General features: G+C 47.2%; 1 protein-coding gene across 1 annotated transcript; it reads right to left on the bottom strand.

Moving 5' to 3' along the window:
- Positions 1-538: 538 nt before the first annotated feature.
- On the bottom strand, positions 539-15,297 carry MXRA8 (matrix-remodelling associated 8). The gene is made up of 6 exons (XM_010183294.1): positions 15,157-15,297; positions 8,557-8,577; positions 7,818-8,126; positions 7,194-7,295; positions 5,505-5,963; positions 539-735 (listed from the first exon to the last, which is right to left on the bottom strand). Exons 1-6 carry the CDS (start codon positions 15,203-15,205, stop codon positions 539-541), a joined length of 1,137 nt encoding a protein of 378 aa, XP_010181596.1. The 5' UTR covers positions 15,206-15,297.
- Between the last annotated feature and the right edge of the window lie 705 nt (positions 15,298-16,002).

The following is a 16,002-nucleotide window of genomic DNA, read 5'->3' as shown; positions in this document are numbered from 1 at the left end:
AGACCAGGAGTCTGTCTCCTCTGTAATTGCAAAGTAACTCCACTTAAGTCAGTGGAGACAGCCCCACTTTGTGTTGGTGCTAATCCCCTGACATGTAAATAAGGATGAATGTGGTACTGCAAAGAACACACCAGTAGATAGACATTCCCTGGTATTTGCTTTTTGTGTGGCATCCAAAACTCGTTGTGTGGAAGTCACCAAAAGATCTCAGCGTCCATTTATCTAACTACACACAGTTACCCAGCACAGGCCTATATCTTAGTTCCTAAGAGATGCACGTGGACCTTCTGCTCTAAATAAATTCCACTTGTAAAGAGCAACTGTCAAGCACTTCTAATTTTCTTCTCCCTTACAACAGAGCAACTCAGCAAATCAAGGCCTGGAAGTTTTTACACCACACTAATAAATACCTCTTGGCATCAGCACCTGCAAAGACTCCCCACTGCATAAGTTGTTGGTTTTCCAGGGGATCACTCCCTTCAGCATTGTGCTTTGCAATAATTATTTGCAGAATCAGCTCTGCTGTCATGAGATATCCCTATAAGCACCACAGGACTGGTCTTTTCCAGGCTTTACCTCTCTGTCGGTGCTTGCGGGTGACGAGGACAACAATGATGAGGACGACAACGAAGAGCAGCAGAGTTGCCAGGATGTAGCCCAGCTGCTGGAAGAAGTGCACCCGGCTCTCAGGGATGATGACATTTATTACGTTGTGGCCCCTGACAACATTTGGATCTGATGGCAAAGGAAAAGGAAAACAGGCAGATAATTTTAATCGGCACCCAAAGCAAAGCACGTCCACACGCAGGCACATATGTGGATCCCAAAAGCAAGTTCAGTGAGAAACTCAGTGCATGAAGGAAAGGGCAAACGTGTGCCTAATTTACAAAATACTGCACCTTCGTCAGATGGAAGATGCACCAAGTATTAACAGCAACTGTTCACAGAATCGTGTCAGGAGTTGAAGGGGACTTGGGAAGCCCCCCCAGTGCACCCCCTGCCACAGCAGGATCACCAGAGCAGTCACACAGGAACACGGCCAGGGCTTTGGGTGTCTCCACACAAGGAGACTCCACAACCTCTCTGGGCAGCCTGGGCCATGCTCCAGAACCCTCACACTCACAAACTTTGGCCTCATCTTCAGCTTGAACCTCCTGTGCTCCAGCTTGGGACCATTGCCCCTTGTCCTGGCATTGGCCATCCCAGAGCAGAGCCTGGCTCCTTCCTCCTGACACTGCCCTTTCCCAATGGATTCCCAGCAATGAGGGCACCCCTCAGTCTCCTCTGCTCCAAGCTCAAGAGCCCCAGCTCCCTCAGCCGCTCCTCAGCAGGAGATGCTCCACTCCCTGCATCATCTCTGTGGCCCTGCTGGACTCTTTCAAGCAGTTCCTGTCCTTCTGGAGCTGAGGGCCCAGCACTGGACACAAGATTGCAGCTGTGGTGTGAGCAGGGCAGAGCAGAGGGGCAGGAGAACCTCTCTGCCCTCCAACCACCCCTTCTCATCCAGCCCAGGATGGCGTTGGCCTTCTTGGTTGCCAGCGAACATTGCTGGCTCATGATCATCCTGCTGGCCACCAACACCCCCAGGTCTCTTTCTGCTGTGCTACTCCCCAACAGGTCAGACCTCAGTGTATCCTGGTCCATGGGGTTGCTGCTACATGTACAGCTGCACATTCCCTTGCTGCTGCCTTGCTGTCAGCGTGTTCTTGCTTATTACAGAGGGAAGACCAGCAAGAAGCCACACAAGACAGCCCCAAGTCTTTCTGCAGGGTAACACAACACTCCTCTGGGTCCTTACAGCACACACACCACGCTGCTTCGGCTCCAGACAGCTCAAGTATGAGGCAGCCCCTCCCTGCCAAGGGTTATAATTTACAGAGCGGGAGGAATTTTCAATGCCAAAGAATGAGTTTCTTTTAAAATAAAATGTTAAAAAATCAATAAAATAAATAAAAACGCACAAAGAAAAGCCAAGATTCCATTCCATCTGTGGGTGCAGCAGCGTTTCAGTTCCGCAGCGCAGCAAGGGTAACTCAAAACTTTTACGTGGAACATTTTTGTAGATCTCACATAAATAGGTCAACGTTTTACGCATATAAAGAGGAAGCGACTCCTCAGCCCACGCACAGACAGCAGACCCATGAGACACGTTGTGCTGGGGGAGGCTTTTCTTTCCAAAACAGAGTGGAAAGTGGCACCTTCTCCTCCTAACAGAGAACATTCCTAGAGCACCAAGCAAGAACCAGTGTGGAGCTCTGGCCAACTTGGGAGTTTAACCCTGTAAATTAGAGAGAAAAGGGGAAAAAAATGGGGGAAAATATACCACAAGCTACAGTACTAATTTAACAGACGTGTTCTAATGTGAGAAATGTTGGCGTTTCTGGAACTGCTGGCATAGTCACTGGTTCCAGTTTGTTTCCAGCATTTAAAAATGCCAACCCAGCAACAACAAAATCAAATAAGGCAACAGTACACTGAAATAAATACTTTGAAACCAGAGATGATCGTTCGCTAATGCTAACAGCAGATCTAGAAAATGGAGAGGTTTTAGTGTATGCTTTGTTCTGGTAGCCCAGTCCTCCGCTCCAGTAACGCTCCACTTTCTACTGGTATTGCTGGCTGCTGTGCACTTGCTGGCTACAGCACTGAAAACTGGCATGTGCTTTTCACCACTGCTAAGCTGAAAAACGCCAAACCAAAAAACCCACTTGCAAAGCTGCAAACTGTATACGTGACAGCTCTATTTTAACACATCTCTGGATCCTGAAGGGCTTCTCCAGCAGCTGCCGCGATGAGCTGGTGGCCGCTGGAGCAGCTGCGGAGCCAGAAGTCAGCCAACAGAAATGCACTCTGCTCCTGGCTCTTTGCTTTCCCACAACACTGCGAGAGAGGGCAGGAGCTTTGGTCACCACTGGGGAGGTCGCTGGAACAACAAACAGTGCAGAGATTCAGTATCTTTGGGCCTCCTTGGCTAAGTAATCCTAAAAATAGTTTTGACAAAACATAACTGGTAAACTCCAAAGTGCATCACCAGGAAGGCAGCAGAATGTGGACTACTTTATAATTGGGGAAACTGAGGCACAGAGTAATGGTTGACTCGGTCTCACCCAGTTGATGAACGTCAGCACCTAGAATAGATCACCGGAGTAATACAGACTCTGCTCCTCACCCCAGTGCGCTAGACCAGAACTCCAGCAAGGTGGTGAAGGTTTATTCTGTAATCAAGATCTGATCTTTCAGTACCTCACAACATGGTGTGCCCATCTGCCTCCAGTTCACTCACATGAACCAGTTTAAACTACAGGAGAGCAAGTTTTAATGGTGGTGAAAAAATAAAGTCAGAACAGAAGTGCTTTTACATTGCTTCACCAAAGTGCTAAGGGTCAGAGCCTTCTGCTGGGAAAACTGAGAGCTCTCCACCAAGAGGGCTCACAAATGCTGGGTATGCAGCTCATTTTCTTTGCAAGTTTGGCAAAGGGTTGAGAATAGTTTAGCAATAAGCGTGAGACAGAAACAGATGCCATTCTTCAATTGCTTGCTCCAAAGCAAACGCAGAGTAAAAACGCACTGAATTAATAGACATACACCACATTTACACTGCTGAGACCCAGAGCAGAACTGAGCTCCTGCTTATATTCAAAACAGGATGAAGTTTCCTGTCTGGAAATGGCTCCGGGCCTTGGAGCTAAGCCAGAAACTATAGCTGCTCGCAGAAAAAGCTCACTGCTTTGCTTTTGTTATCTCCCAATGTTTCATTTCGGCTTTATGTTCCATCCCCAGAAGAGCGCTGTACGGTTTTTCATTAAACGGGGCAATAGCTCAGCCTTTCCTGCTTCACACAAATAGGGCACGTCCCAGCAGGCTCCTCATCAGCGCCGGGTTTGGAAAAGGCACTGCGGACGTCTCAGCTTCTTTCACATTCCCATCAACTCAGCACATTTTTGTGTGTGGTTCTCTTGGACCAGCTGAGCTCTCACTGCCTGGAGGGGACAAATCTCTTCCAAGGCTGTGCTTTCTGACAGTGGAAGTGGCTTTTCTCAGGGAGGGAAGTTCCTCCAGCACCGAGGGCACTACTGACAAACTCGGACAGCCCTGGCACGTTACATTACTTGCAGGTTGTAACTCCTGAGCAGGTAGGTAACTACTCAACGGCAAGCAGGACAGCATCCAGGAAAGAGAGGAATAAATCCCTGAGTAGGCAACTCTGAACACAAGATCTAGTTTCCATCTGCACAGTGTGATCTGGATAGGGCTCAAGGACAGCAAAAGGGCCGCAGGGAGGCTGATATTTGTATGCCCTGGCCTCCACGTCAGCTCAGCACCACAGCCACCTCTCTTTAGTACTGCCAGGGCTTTCTGGATACCGACCTTAGTCCCAGGGGGAAGGTCTAGGTTTCAGTGACTTGAAAAACCCAATTGCTAGTGAGAAATAGACCTATTTAAAAATGTATGAAGCACATCAAAATTCCGTATTAAACAGCCAATAAATATTAAACCACAATGAATATTTTAAAATGTTAACATGGAACTATACCAAACAAACTTCAAAAATATTAAAACTTGAGATATTTATTTGATTTTTCTGCCTGAACTAAGCATGATGGGTTTGAGTTTGGACAGGCTGACAGATGATAGCTCACTGCAATGGAAAATGTGAAAATTGGTTTAAGACCAAAAAAAAACAACAAAAGCTGAAGGGTGGAGGAAAATTCCTGGTGCTTGATTCTGCAGTCTGGCACCTTGCACAGCCTAAAGCCCTGTTCAAAGGGGAGAGAAACATTTGTGATCTCCACTGGTGAGAACGGTGGCATGCTGTAACAGTAAAGGCAGAGCAGAACTGACCCCACTCCACACCTTCTCCTGTTCCATAGAAGGGATCAGGAAGAGAAACCTGTTAGAAAAACAGCTTGTTTGCCTTAGGGCATGTCAGCATGCAGAGCACAACAGGCTGCAGGACTGCCCTGGAGCAAAGAAAACTGGCCATGATGTCACCCCAGCACTGCAGGCACGGTAATTAATGACTGGGTGGGACGCTCTGCTTTTGGTTCAGTGCACTTAAAGCACTTGACAGGATCCTCACTTGTATCACACAGCTCCAGGTTTACCCAAGTAATGGACATAGCTCAGAAACCACCATACACTACTGTCATGCAGTAGAAGCATGGGAGCAAGACCTCATCAACTCTTCTAACCTTAAGGGCAGGAATCACCCCTGACTCAAACGTGAGAAACCTTCACAGAGGAAACTTCTGCATTGCTCTATGTGACACTTTCACTTTGTGGTGTCTGTGGTATTTCTGCAGGGCACAGGTTTGTCTTGACCACGCTCCCTCCTGCTGGCACTGTGATCCCTGCAGACCACTGCAGAGGGACAGCAAAGGCCTGGTGAGGTGATGGTGAGGAATAATGTGTCATATACCCGTCCTGTGGCTTACTGAGCTCTTCAGAGCTCAAAGGTGCAACCGTAGCTACTTATCTCTTCCTCAATCAAGAGAGCCACTTACCTATGGCTGGGGCGATGTTATGAGTTGTGAGGTTCACCACTTTCTTCTCTCTCACTGGCTCCGTCACGAAGACTCGGTAGATCCTGCGCTCGTGCAGGCCACAGTAGTGATGGTGCAGGTGGCAGGAGTAAGTGCCTTCATCTGCACTTTCCAGCTGTGAAATCCGCAGGGAAAAGTCACCCAGGGCAAAGGCTGTGTCAGTGATGTTCATCTTCTGACGGATGAAGAGGGGTCCGTAGGAACGGCGCTCACCAGAGGCGTACAGATCAATGAGGCGGTCAGCCCGGTCGTGAGGAACCCCTGGGGGCTGCCTGTCCCAGTGCACCACTTGCTGTTCCTCTTCACTGTGCCGTTCAGTCCAGATGTGGTTACGGTTCACACAGGGGAGCATCACTGTGCTGCCTTGTAGGGCAACGATCACAGGCTTTTCCCCATCCCAGTACTCGCTTGCATCCTCAGCTGTGGGGACAATACAAGTTGTACAACCTCAGTACGTGCTGCTTTGCACACTTGGCCTGTTCTTAAGGACACCCAGGCACACCTAAGGTTGCTCTCAGACCCTGCAATTCCATAACACATCCTCTCCATAGATCTACAGGGGTAGTGTGCCTTGTTCACACTTACTTCAGCAGTAAGCAAAGAAACACACCTTTATCTTCTACATCCTAAGTCAGTGCACGAAGCAAGACCATTTTCTTTTCCTTATAACTGAAAACTAAGCGCTTGCTTCAGAAAGCAGGAAGTATATTGTCTCTACAGACTAAGAATAGAAAGAGAATAACAGATTCCATCTTCAATGTGCCATATCCCAATTCTCCAAGCAGGAAATGCTTTTCTACCCACAAATGCCCTAATTACTGGAGGAGTTCAAGAAGCGCTGGTTTGTATTTTGTTCTTGAAAAGGAGTAACAGAAGAACCAAAACACAGATGAGCAGACTGGGGCTCACAGGCCTGCCTGGGTGTTTTTATTGCGTAGAAGCCGTGAGAACAGCAGCAGAAGCGATCACTTCTCCCATCAGCCCTTCAGCAGCTTCCCAGCACAATCAGCTTGTGCATTACACAAATGTCAATTAAAATTACACAGTAATAACACGTGTGGCATGGGTGGCTCACATGCAGTTGCCAACAGCCCTTAGAAGCTTGTTTTTAGAACTAGAGTTAAGGTTTGGTAACTTGAGGAGACTTTTTAACTACAGACTTCTCAAGGAAAGCTCACCAACCAATGCACAAGGCAGATCTTTGTGGCTAATGCGATGATGGATTGGTACAAGGGATGTTTTGCTGGAGCAGTAACAGGACAGTGAGCAAATAGGGCTGCCTAGAGTAAACATTTAACAGGCTCCATGCATTGCTTGGCACATGCTAAGAAAGGAGAAGAGGCTCACAAATAACACACATTAGATAGAGTTTCTGAAACTCAGGGAATCTGATAGCAAATGGCACAGTGAGCACCACTGTTTCCTGATGCTTTCCAAGCCTCCTGTGGCATCTGTGCCCTGAACCTGCAAGTAAGAAGGTGTGGGGAAAACCCCACATCCTCACTGCTCTTCTCCGACACCCACAGACCAGCACATGAGGCCACCATGAACCAGCACAAGCCCCACTGTGAATTCATCACAGACCTTGGGCTCTGGTTGCCACACCAGGTCCCTCACAGAAAGGGGCACAGAGCTGTCCACCACACCTACCTTTCTTGGTGATTGTCAGTTGGATTTTCACAGTTTCGTATAAGTGGCAGTAGTGATGGTGAAGATTACAAGAATATGTGCCTTCATCACTCTCCGCAACATCTGACACAACAGGGAAGAGAAGTTGAAAGTTTTATGCTGAGACAATGATTACTTTTGTCATTTATGCTGTTTTCCAAATGCTTGTATGGATGCAAAAAGGCCTTTATACAACTTGGTGGGCTAAACAGCAGAGAATCATCTCACCTAATATAATAATTTGGTTTATTTTGGTCTTGCGTGGAATGTATTTGAATTAACAGATTGAAAAGTGATTTAAGTTTAGCTAAGAGCAGACATAGGAAGAATGACAATCTTGGGTTTAAAGTTCAGGAACTGAAATACAGTCAAAAGTCCACAAGAAGCCCAAGTGACTTTCAGCCAAGGAGTTGTTACCAGTTCTCTTTTAAATTGGGTCTGTTTCAAAGGGCAATAAAACACTATTGCCAGCACTTCCAAGAACCAAATTACACTGAAAACGCTCTGAAAAACAGCCATTTTCACTGAAGAAAACCACCAAGTTAATTTAGTCATGAATCCTCCATGCCTGCAGATAGCACAGGGACAAAAGATGCTGTTCAGTACCTTTGATCACCAAGGAGAAGTTGCCGTCTGTAAACGCATTCTGGGGCATGAATATCCTCCCTTGGTTGTAGGAGCTGTACACACGCTGATCCCCAGCCGAGTACATGTCACACAGCCTCTCCATCTTGTTGTCCCCGTAGTAGTTGCTGTACACGTCCCAGTGGACCACGCGCTGGCGGTCGTTCAGCCGGTCCTGGGTCCACACCATGCGGTGGCTCTTGCAGGGCAGGACAGCCTGCGAGCCCAGCGCGGCACTGATGTTTAACACCGACACCACAACGCTGTCTGGGTTTGAGGCATCGGCTGGGACTGAGAGCCAGGAGCAAAGAATAAAAGAGAGTTACCAGATTAATGGCACGTGAAGAAGACACTATTGTAGGACTCAAAGCTGTCCTAGAACCTCTGCACAACTTCCACCCCAAAAAAAGTAACTTTCAAGACCTGCATAGAGCGCTGTCATGGAGAAATACAACAGGAAGCCACTCAAAACCACTGATTTCATTCAGTAAAAACAATGTCTACAATGTGTATTACCAGGATTGTAGATTTGACCTTCCTACCTGCCTTTCCTAAATCCTAACCCCCCAGTTAATCACTTTAGTGACATTAATTAATGGGATGCACGGTTCATGCCTGTGGAGGTTTGCAATTAAACCCTGACTCCACATCACGGATTTGGGGTCCCTCTCATTTCTTCTCATGATCTCAATCAAAGGCAGATTACAAAGGTGTCACTCACCTGAATATAAATAAACAGAACCTGTTAAAGCAGAAAAAAAGAGAATGTTACTGACAACAAACAGGGAAAAAAAACCTACAACGACATTCATAGTCAGCAGCCACCTCCTCTGTTATTATACCATCTATTCCTCCTTCTCTGTTAATACACTGATTTAATATAGTGCCCAGAGGTTCAGCCTTTTGCTGGCCCAGCAGGCCAAGAACAGCCCACAGAATCACAGAGTAGCTTGGGTTGGAAGGGATCTTTAAAACTCATCCAGTCCAACCGCCCTGCAATGAGCAGGGACACCTTCAACCAGATTTGGTTGCTCAGAGCCCTGTCCAACCTGACCTTGAATGTTTCCAGGGATGGGGCATCTACCACCTCTCTGGGTAACCTGTGCCAGTGTTTCACCACCCTTACTGGAATAAAAAAAGTCTTCCTTGTATCTAGTCTGAATCTACCTTCTTTTAATTTAAAACCATTACCCCTTGTCCTATCACTACAGGGTCTACTAAAAAGTTTGTACCTATCATTCTTAGAAGCACCCTTTAAGTATTGAAAGGTCACAATAAAATAAGGTCTCCCAGGAGCCTTCTCTTCTCCAGGTTGAACAACCCCAGCTCTTTTTACCTGTCCTCACAGCAGAGCTGTTCCATCCCTCTGATCATTTCTGTGGCCTCCTTTGGACCTGCTCCAACAGGTCCACATCTTTCCTGTACTGAGGACTCGAACTGGACACAATACTCCAGGTGGGGTCTCACCAGAGTAAAACAGAGGGGGTCACCCAGTTGTGACCAGTTAAAACCATGTTCATTTTTGTGCTGTTTGACCATTGAAATGCATGGGACAGTTTTATTCCCATCTCTTCCCCAGCAGATACCCACATGTCAGTCAACTTCCTCTGCTAAGGCAGAGGCATTAATGGACTTGGAGGCAGAGCTGCCCCCAAATCATTACACACTCTGCTGTCAGCACTCTCCTGAGCAAACACATCCTTTGATTTGGGAGCTTGGCCCCCAGAGCCCTCTGCTCACACTCCTGGTCTGTTCAGTTAACACTGTAATGCTCCGGACACAACTGCAGCAGTGAGATCTCCAACTCACATGAGAGATCTACACAGGAAGAACTCTGCAAGAAATGAATTAATTCCCTTATTTCTGCATTTCTATGGTCCAGCCCCTCCTGCTTTTTGTGTAGGAAGGGTCTAGGAGGTCTCCTGGCATCACGCTTTGAGAGCGTGACTCAGATTCCCAACACAAGGACATCCTTCATCTCACCACCCAGTCAAGCCCAAGCGGGTTCCAGCAAGATCGTCAGATGTTTTGTGCTGCTAATGTCATAGGCACAAAGTCCTCCAGACAAAGGCTGTATTTCTTTATTCAGCCTTGGAATTTATGCATTTCAAACGAGAATAAATTAACTCCAAACTGGGGCTATTTTAACCACACCCCCCCGTGCATGGGCTGAGAATAAATTCTGTTTCCTTTCCTTCTCTTATCCCAAAACGCTGGGCAGTTACAGCAGAGAGCAAAAGGGAGCAGCGTCTTCTGTTGTGCTGCCAGTTCAAAGACACTTCAAATATCAGTTATTTTTCATTTATTTATAATCTCCGCATCACAAAGACAAAAAAAAAACCCCTCAAAGTCTGTGCTTCAGTGGAGATAAGAAAGAGACATCATACACGAGACATTCTAATTCCATTATTTGATGGTCTCTCCTAATATGGTGCAAAATGCCTGATGGGAAAACACAATGAACTGCCAGCCTCTGTCTCTGGAAGCCAGGACTTAGATTGAGCTTAGGACAACAAAGGAGTGACACAAAGCTCTTTAACAGCACCAAATCAGCCTTCACCAGCAGCAATCAGTCCCACTTGTGACAGGACAACCAGCTCTCAGCACAGCAGCACCCACTTGTACCAGTGTGACAAAGCAAAGCATCCAAATTGGTGATGTTTGAGGGAACAACGCAGCATCACAACACGAACAGCGCCTTGCGTGCTTGGGAGCAGTGTCTGCGAGCTGGCTGGATGCACAGCCAGCGCTTCCAGAGCCTTGCACTGCTGCTCATTAACAGCAAATCGATCTGGCGCTGCAGAAACATCCTCTCCTGGCTCAGCAAGAGGAATTCATTTACTTCTTTCCTCTTGCAAGTTAATGTAAAAAACACTGAGCCCAAATGCAGCGTTGTAAATCTAACAAGAGTATCCACCTGAGCCTTCCAGCGTGCTCTGCTCAGCAGCCGTGGCAGCCCTAAAGTGACAGCAGCACTAACCCCTGGTTGGTGTCCTTTAGCTGGCCCTACCAGCATGGTGAGGGACCACCCAGGTCCTGACTTTATCCCACCCACAGGGGCCTTTTGCCAGGCTCTGCTGCTGGAGCCCCAAAAGCCAGATGAATGCATTTCCCCAGCGCATTTCCAGACTTTACTGTCTGTAAAACAAGGAAGCGGCGAAGTTGTCTGTAATGTAACAGCTTTTAGATAAGAAAAGCTTGTGTCTTGTAGGTTTTGACAGCTTCTTTTTCCCTCCACTGTCAATGTTTCTGCTAGCAGCTCCCTAAGCAGCAGAGCTTCTGGGATCTTCAGGGTCTAGGGTATCATTCGGAGTCTCAAAGCAGTAGGTGCGAATATCAAAAAGAGAAGGGCATAGCAGCCAATAAGCACGGTTCTAGAAGGGAAAGAAAGGCCAAGTTTTCACAAGAGGCATGGAAACCCCACCAGACAAAGGAGGAAGAACCAACTGTGCTGATCTCCCAGCAATGCTGGAAGTCTGCACACATTCTGATAAATCTGACGTGGCTGTAAAAGAGATCATTTAGAAATGTAAGGAATCTGGAATGTCTCTGATCCCTTGTATGCCTGGAGAAAACGGAATTTCAAACAACTGACCTTCAATAACCTGAACACAGAGCAGCAGTTAAAGAAGGAATAAGCCTTTTTTTCAGTCTCTTCCCTCTGCTATGTAAGAAAAACAGAGCAAAGATGTCCCCCAGCCATGCTCCTTGAAGTTACTGGTTGTGGAACACAGCAGCTACTGACAAAGGCAAAGACATATCCATAACGTGGCAAAGTTCACAGTTCATGAGCTACAGGACCAGGGTAAAGTGGAAGCAGTTCTTTTGGCAAGTCATACTTCCCAAGCTGCAACTGTAAAACCAAGGAGTGTTTATGCACCTGGTGAAAGCTCAGACTTGTGAAGTCGCAGGAATTCAGGACCTGGAGCTTCAAAACCACCAAACACCTTAACAGTTGTCAACACAGAACTCACTGCAGTTCTCATTTTAAAATGTCCAATTCCACGTGATGGATAACCACGTTGTCCTCTGTGTGATGTACCCATAAAAAACCAAGACCACATCTGTATGCTGTCCCCTGACATGTTCTGTGCAGACTCTGCAGGATCTCAGAGGTGTTCTGCTGGTCCCACAATACAGGAAGAGGAAGGAAACGCTTTTGCAGGCTGCTTAATTCCTTGTAAAAGGCAGAGCCAGCTCTTACTTCTTGAATCCAGCTCATACTTCTTGAATCCCATCCACTTCTCAAGTAAAGAATTAAGCCCCAAAAACTGCAGGCAAACTAGAGGTAAAAGCTTCAGGCTCTGAAAGACATCTTACATACTCAGAGCTCTCAGGGCAGTGTCCTTAGAGCAGTTCAAACAGAAAACTGCCCCTTGAGCCCTGCCTGAACGCCACCACTGCTTCTCTCCTCCTGGAGATAGCTGCTGGCACAGGGTCTGCTTCACAGGTGGTAACGAAACCAAGTTCCTGTCTCATACTGGAGGATGAAAGGCTACCAGGGCAGAAAAAGAAACTACAAACACTGTAAGTGGTAGCCTGATTGCCAAGTGGCACATAAGTTCCATGGGATGTGGCAAGGCCAGCTCTACCTGCAGTGCTTCTGCTGAACTCGGGAAGAGCCTTGCCATTGATGGCAGCAGAGCGAGGATAAGCTGCCTGAACAGTGCCTGACAGGCAAGAAGCACCACTGAAGTCCAGAGTGTAGCAGTAGGCAGGAAAGAAAACAGAGAAGTAACTGGAGAAATGAGTGTCACAACCCCCAGGTGTGTGCAGTGAAACAACAGTCCATGAGGTTGACACTCTGCTTGTCTAAGTAAGCTCAGCTCATTCTTTCTTTGCACACCTTCTCTGGTATCTCCTGGTCTGTCTCAGCTGCTTTTTTCTTTTGAAAGAGGAAGCCACATCACCTTTACATTGGGAGCACAAAGGGATGGTCTAGTCCTAAAGAAAGGACGTGTTCTTCGCAAAAATCTGTGTGTGTCAGGCTCCTTATTTCTCCCATAAATCCCATTGTCTATGCAGGGGATTTAGTGGTCTCTGTAGAGCCATTACACAATCACTGCTAAAACAGCAGCCTGTGCTACCAGGATATTTCCAAATACTTTTGGAGAACGGCAGTGTCTCCATCCTGACTCTTTAGCGAGCTGACCCAGCATCTAAGAAGCTATAGCGGCTTACACTGCAGTGACATCAAGGTGACAGCTACACAGTGAGCTCAGCTCTCTTCTGGCAGTCATTTTTTAAAAAACCCACTGACCAGTAACCAGAAATAACATCTGGGCCCAAAGAGACAGAGGAGGGAGATGGTGAGCAATAGATTTCCACCTAGGCAGCAGCTCCTGCTCACTACCTGCCCCTGCTGGCCTAGGACTGCAAGACTCAGCTTTGCAGTAAAACAAGGTTTCCCTTACAAAACCAACTGATGCTCAAGCCAGGCTCTGAACTGGGCTTTTATCTAGGTCTGCATGTTTGTTTATTTTTAAAGGCTTCCTGGGACAACTTTCTCAATAGCAGTTTTATGCTTTCAAAAAACTGTCAGGACTGGAGAGCCCTGAACTACCCGTGCAGTCCCAACAACTCCAGCACCTCACTGCAGGTAGGAACATGTCCAGGAATTGGTAAAAAGCAAGAATGTGCTGCTTCAGCAGACAGGAAAAAGCCTTCTGCCTGCACAAGAAACCAATTGCCATCTTGGCCCCTGCACAACCAGGATCCCTCACAGATTTGCCCTAACTTTCTCACAGATCCGATATTAGCTCAGCTTTCTAAACCCTTCTCTGCTCCGTGTACTTCACCCTGGCTCCAGGCCCACGGTTTGCAGAGTCATTGCAAACACAGCACTGATCCTCTCTGCAAGACATTAACACTTGAGGGTGTGGTTCCTCCCCAGAAGGGACCATCTCAGCAAATATGGACCTGCACAGATGTCCTCCCTTCTCCCCTTCCTGCCTTCACTCATGGTCTTATAACCTGATGTGTGGGGACAGCAGGACTCAAGCATTAGAGCTGCCTGGTATATGGAGAGTTAACTCCCCAAAATACACCTGAAGAAAGTCAGTCAGAGATCATCCATCCTGAGGTGGGATGTTGTTGCCTGTACACAGTTCCCCAACCTGCAATTCCTGCCCTGGGTGCTCCCCAAGCTCTGCCAACATGCTAAACCACACTGGGGAGCAGCTGGACTGGTTGGTGCTTCTGCAGTACAATTTATAGCCTCTCCTCTTTCTCCAGGCTTAACCTACCCCTACACCCTAGTTTTCTGAGCGGCTTTAACCCTTCTGTCCCTATGACTGATCCTGTATGTTGCCAATTCCTAAACCTTGCCTTGAGGCACTGCAAAACTGGGGATGACGTGGTGGCATGGAAACTAATAAGGGACCAAGCTGAGGACTCTTCAGCTTACTCCATCTGCATACTGAGGAATTTCGAGAGGCTCAGGTGGCCAGCCATAGCCTTTCATTAACACAGTTGTGAAGAGCAGGGGGGGTCACCAGTCCCCCAAAACCTTGTGCTCCTCACTTCCTGCTGTAAGCACCCTGAATGAAGTCTCTCCATGCTGTTATCCTTGCTCACAGGTGCCTTCCTTAGAGCCCAAAGTGTTGCAAAGTGTGCATTTGCTGAGACTTGGCAATTAATCCTCAAAGCTTCTCCTGCCATCCAAGCCTTGCTGGGGTTTCTCTGCTTAGCTTGGGGCCAGGCTGTCAGGACCCTGAACCTGCTTCCAGCTCTGACAGAAAACTCAGTGATTAAGAAAAGGTACGAGCCATTCTGTTACTGTAAACTCAGCAGACTTGTCCTCATCCCTTCCTTGCACCTTACCCAAAGGAGAATTCCTACATCTCTGTCTTTACATTGACAGGGAAATAAAATCCAAACTAACTTAAATTTCTCCTCCGTCCTGAACACTCACACACACACACACATACACACACACCCCCACCAGCTGTTTCTGCCTCTTCAAAAGGATAAAATAACCTTGGATCATGTAACTCTAACTACGCAAGCTTTACTGCACTCACATTCAAGCTTACTGGTCTTAAATTTACTGATCAAGATAACTGATAGGAAAAGAATAGATTGCACAAACGTGCTGCCTGGAGTGCCACTTAAACAAACCCAAACATTTCTCCTTTCTCTCCAACAAGCATAAGAGATCCACAATTCCCTCCCCTCAAACGAAAACACAGCAAGCCAGGGAATCGGAGCAAAATCTGACAAAAAGAACAGTTCAAAATCTTCTCACTAACTGCCAGCCCCGTCCTCTGCAGCCTGAAATCAAAACAAGCAACTTCATCATGCCGATCAGCTCGGAGCTTACTTTGCTGAAGCAAAATCTGCCACAGGAGGAGTTTTGCTAGTTGCTCCATGTCTTCAGCGTCTCCGTGCTTTTGTCTCTCTAGAAAAACAAGTTGAAGACTTTTTTTTTTTTTTAACTTTTTTTTTTGGTAACTGGAAAACACTATGAGCTCATCAATTCACATCCAGAAAGCTGTGGACAGCAGCTCATACTCTGCAGAATTACTCCACCTACAACTTCCAATTCCCCACCTCCCCTCTCCGCTCTCCCCCCACACTCACACTCCACCTCCTGCCTTTCCCTGACGCTTTCTGCACCATTGCTGCTAACACCCACTCGTCTCTTTCCCCTCCCTCTGGGACCTTCTGATCTGCCCCTGCTTTGATGTAAAAGTTTTAATCAGGTAAAGTTGGTCCCGTGCAGCTCTGGGCTCACAAAATGATCTTTCTCCCTCCCCCTAGGGATGGAACTAATTTCCCCCGTGCTTTACTTGATCCAGCTGTTGCTTCCTTTGTTTGACACTCGTCCAGCTGTCTGCTCCAGACTGGGTTCATTCTGTTGCCTTCAGTGGCTTTTTGATCTTCGTCTCCTCATATGGTTTTACTTCAGGCTCAAGTCTCAGAAGACAACCTAGAAGACAATATTTATTCTGTCCTGCCATTTGTAAGCAAGGGCTTAATAGCAGCTCCCTTAGCAAAAGGATGGTAATGACAAAAGCTGAGTTTATGGGAGCTTTGGGCAGTGCAGGCAAAAGAGCCTAGAACTAAAAGCCCCAGAATATTGCAATGTGGGGAACAGGTTTCACTGCCACAGAGGCCAGGACACAGAAACAAAGTCAAGCAATGACTGAATTTTCATCAGTTTTGC

Source organism: Mesitornis unicolor, unplaced genomic scaffold, assembly GCF_000695765.1.
Source record: "Mesitornis unicolor isolate BGI_N332 unplaced genomic scaffold, ASM69576v1 scaffold20304, whole genome shotgun sequence".
NCBI lineage: Eukaryota > Metazoa > Chordata > Aves > Mesitornithiformes > Mesitornithidae > Mesitornis > Mesitornis unicolor.
The sequence above is the reverse complement of the archived record's forward strand: the minus strand, read 5'-3'. Positions and strand labels throughout refer to the sequence as shown.

Excerpts from the sequence above, each read along its gene's own strand:
- MXRA8 (XM_010183294.1), bottom strand. The coding sequence starts at position 15,205 with ATGGAGCAACTAGCAAAACTCCTCCTGTGGCAGATTTTGCTTCAGCAA. Across the intron at positions 8,578-15,156 it reads GCAGATTTTGCTTCAGCAAA|GTTCTGTTTATTTATATTCA; the intron begins GTAAGCTCCGAG and ends CTGCTTTAACAG. Across the intron at positions 7,296-7,817 it reads CTTCTCCTTGGTGATCAAAG|ATGTTGCGGAGAGTGATGAA; the intron begins GTACTGAACAGC and ends CTGTTGTGTCAG.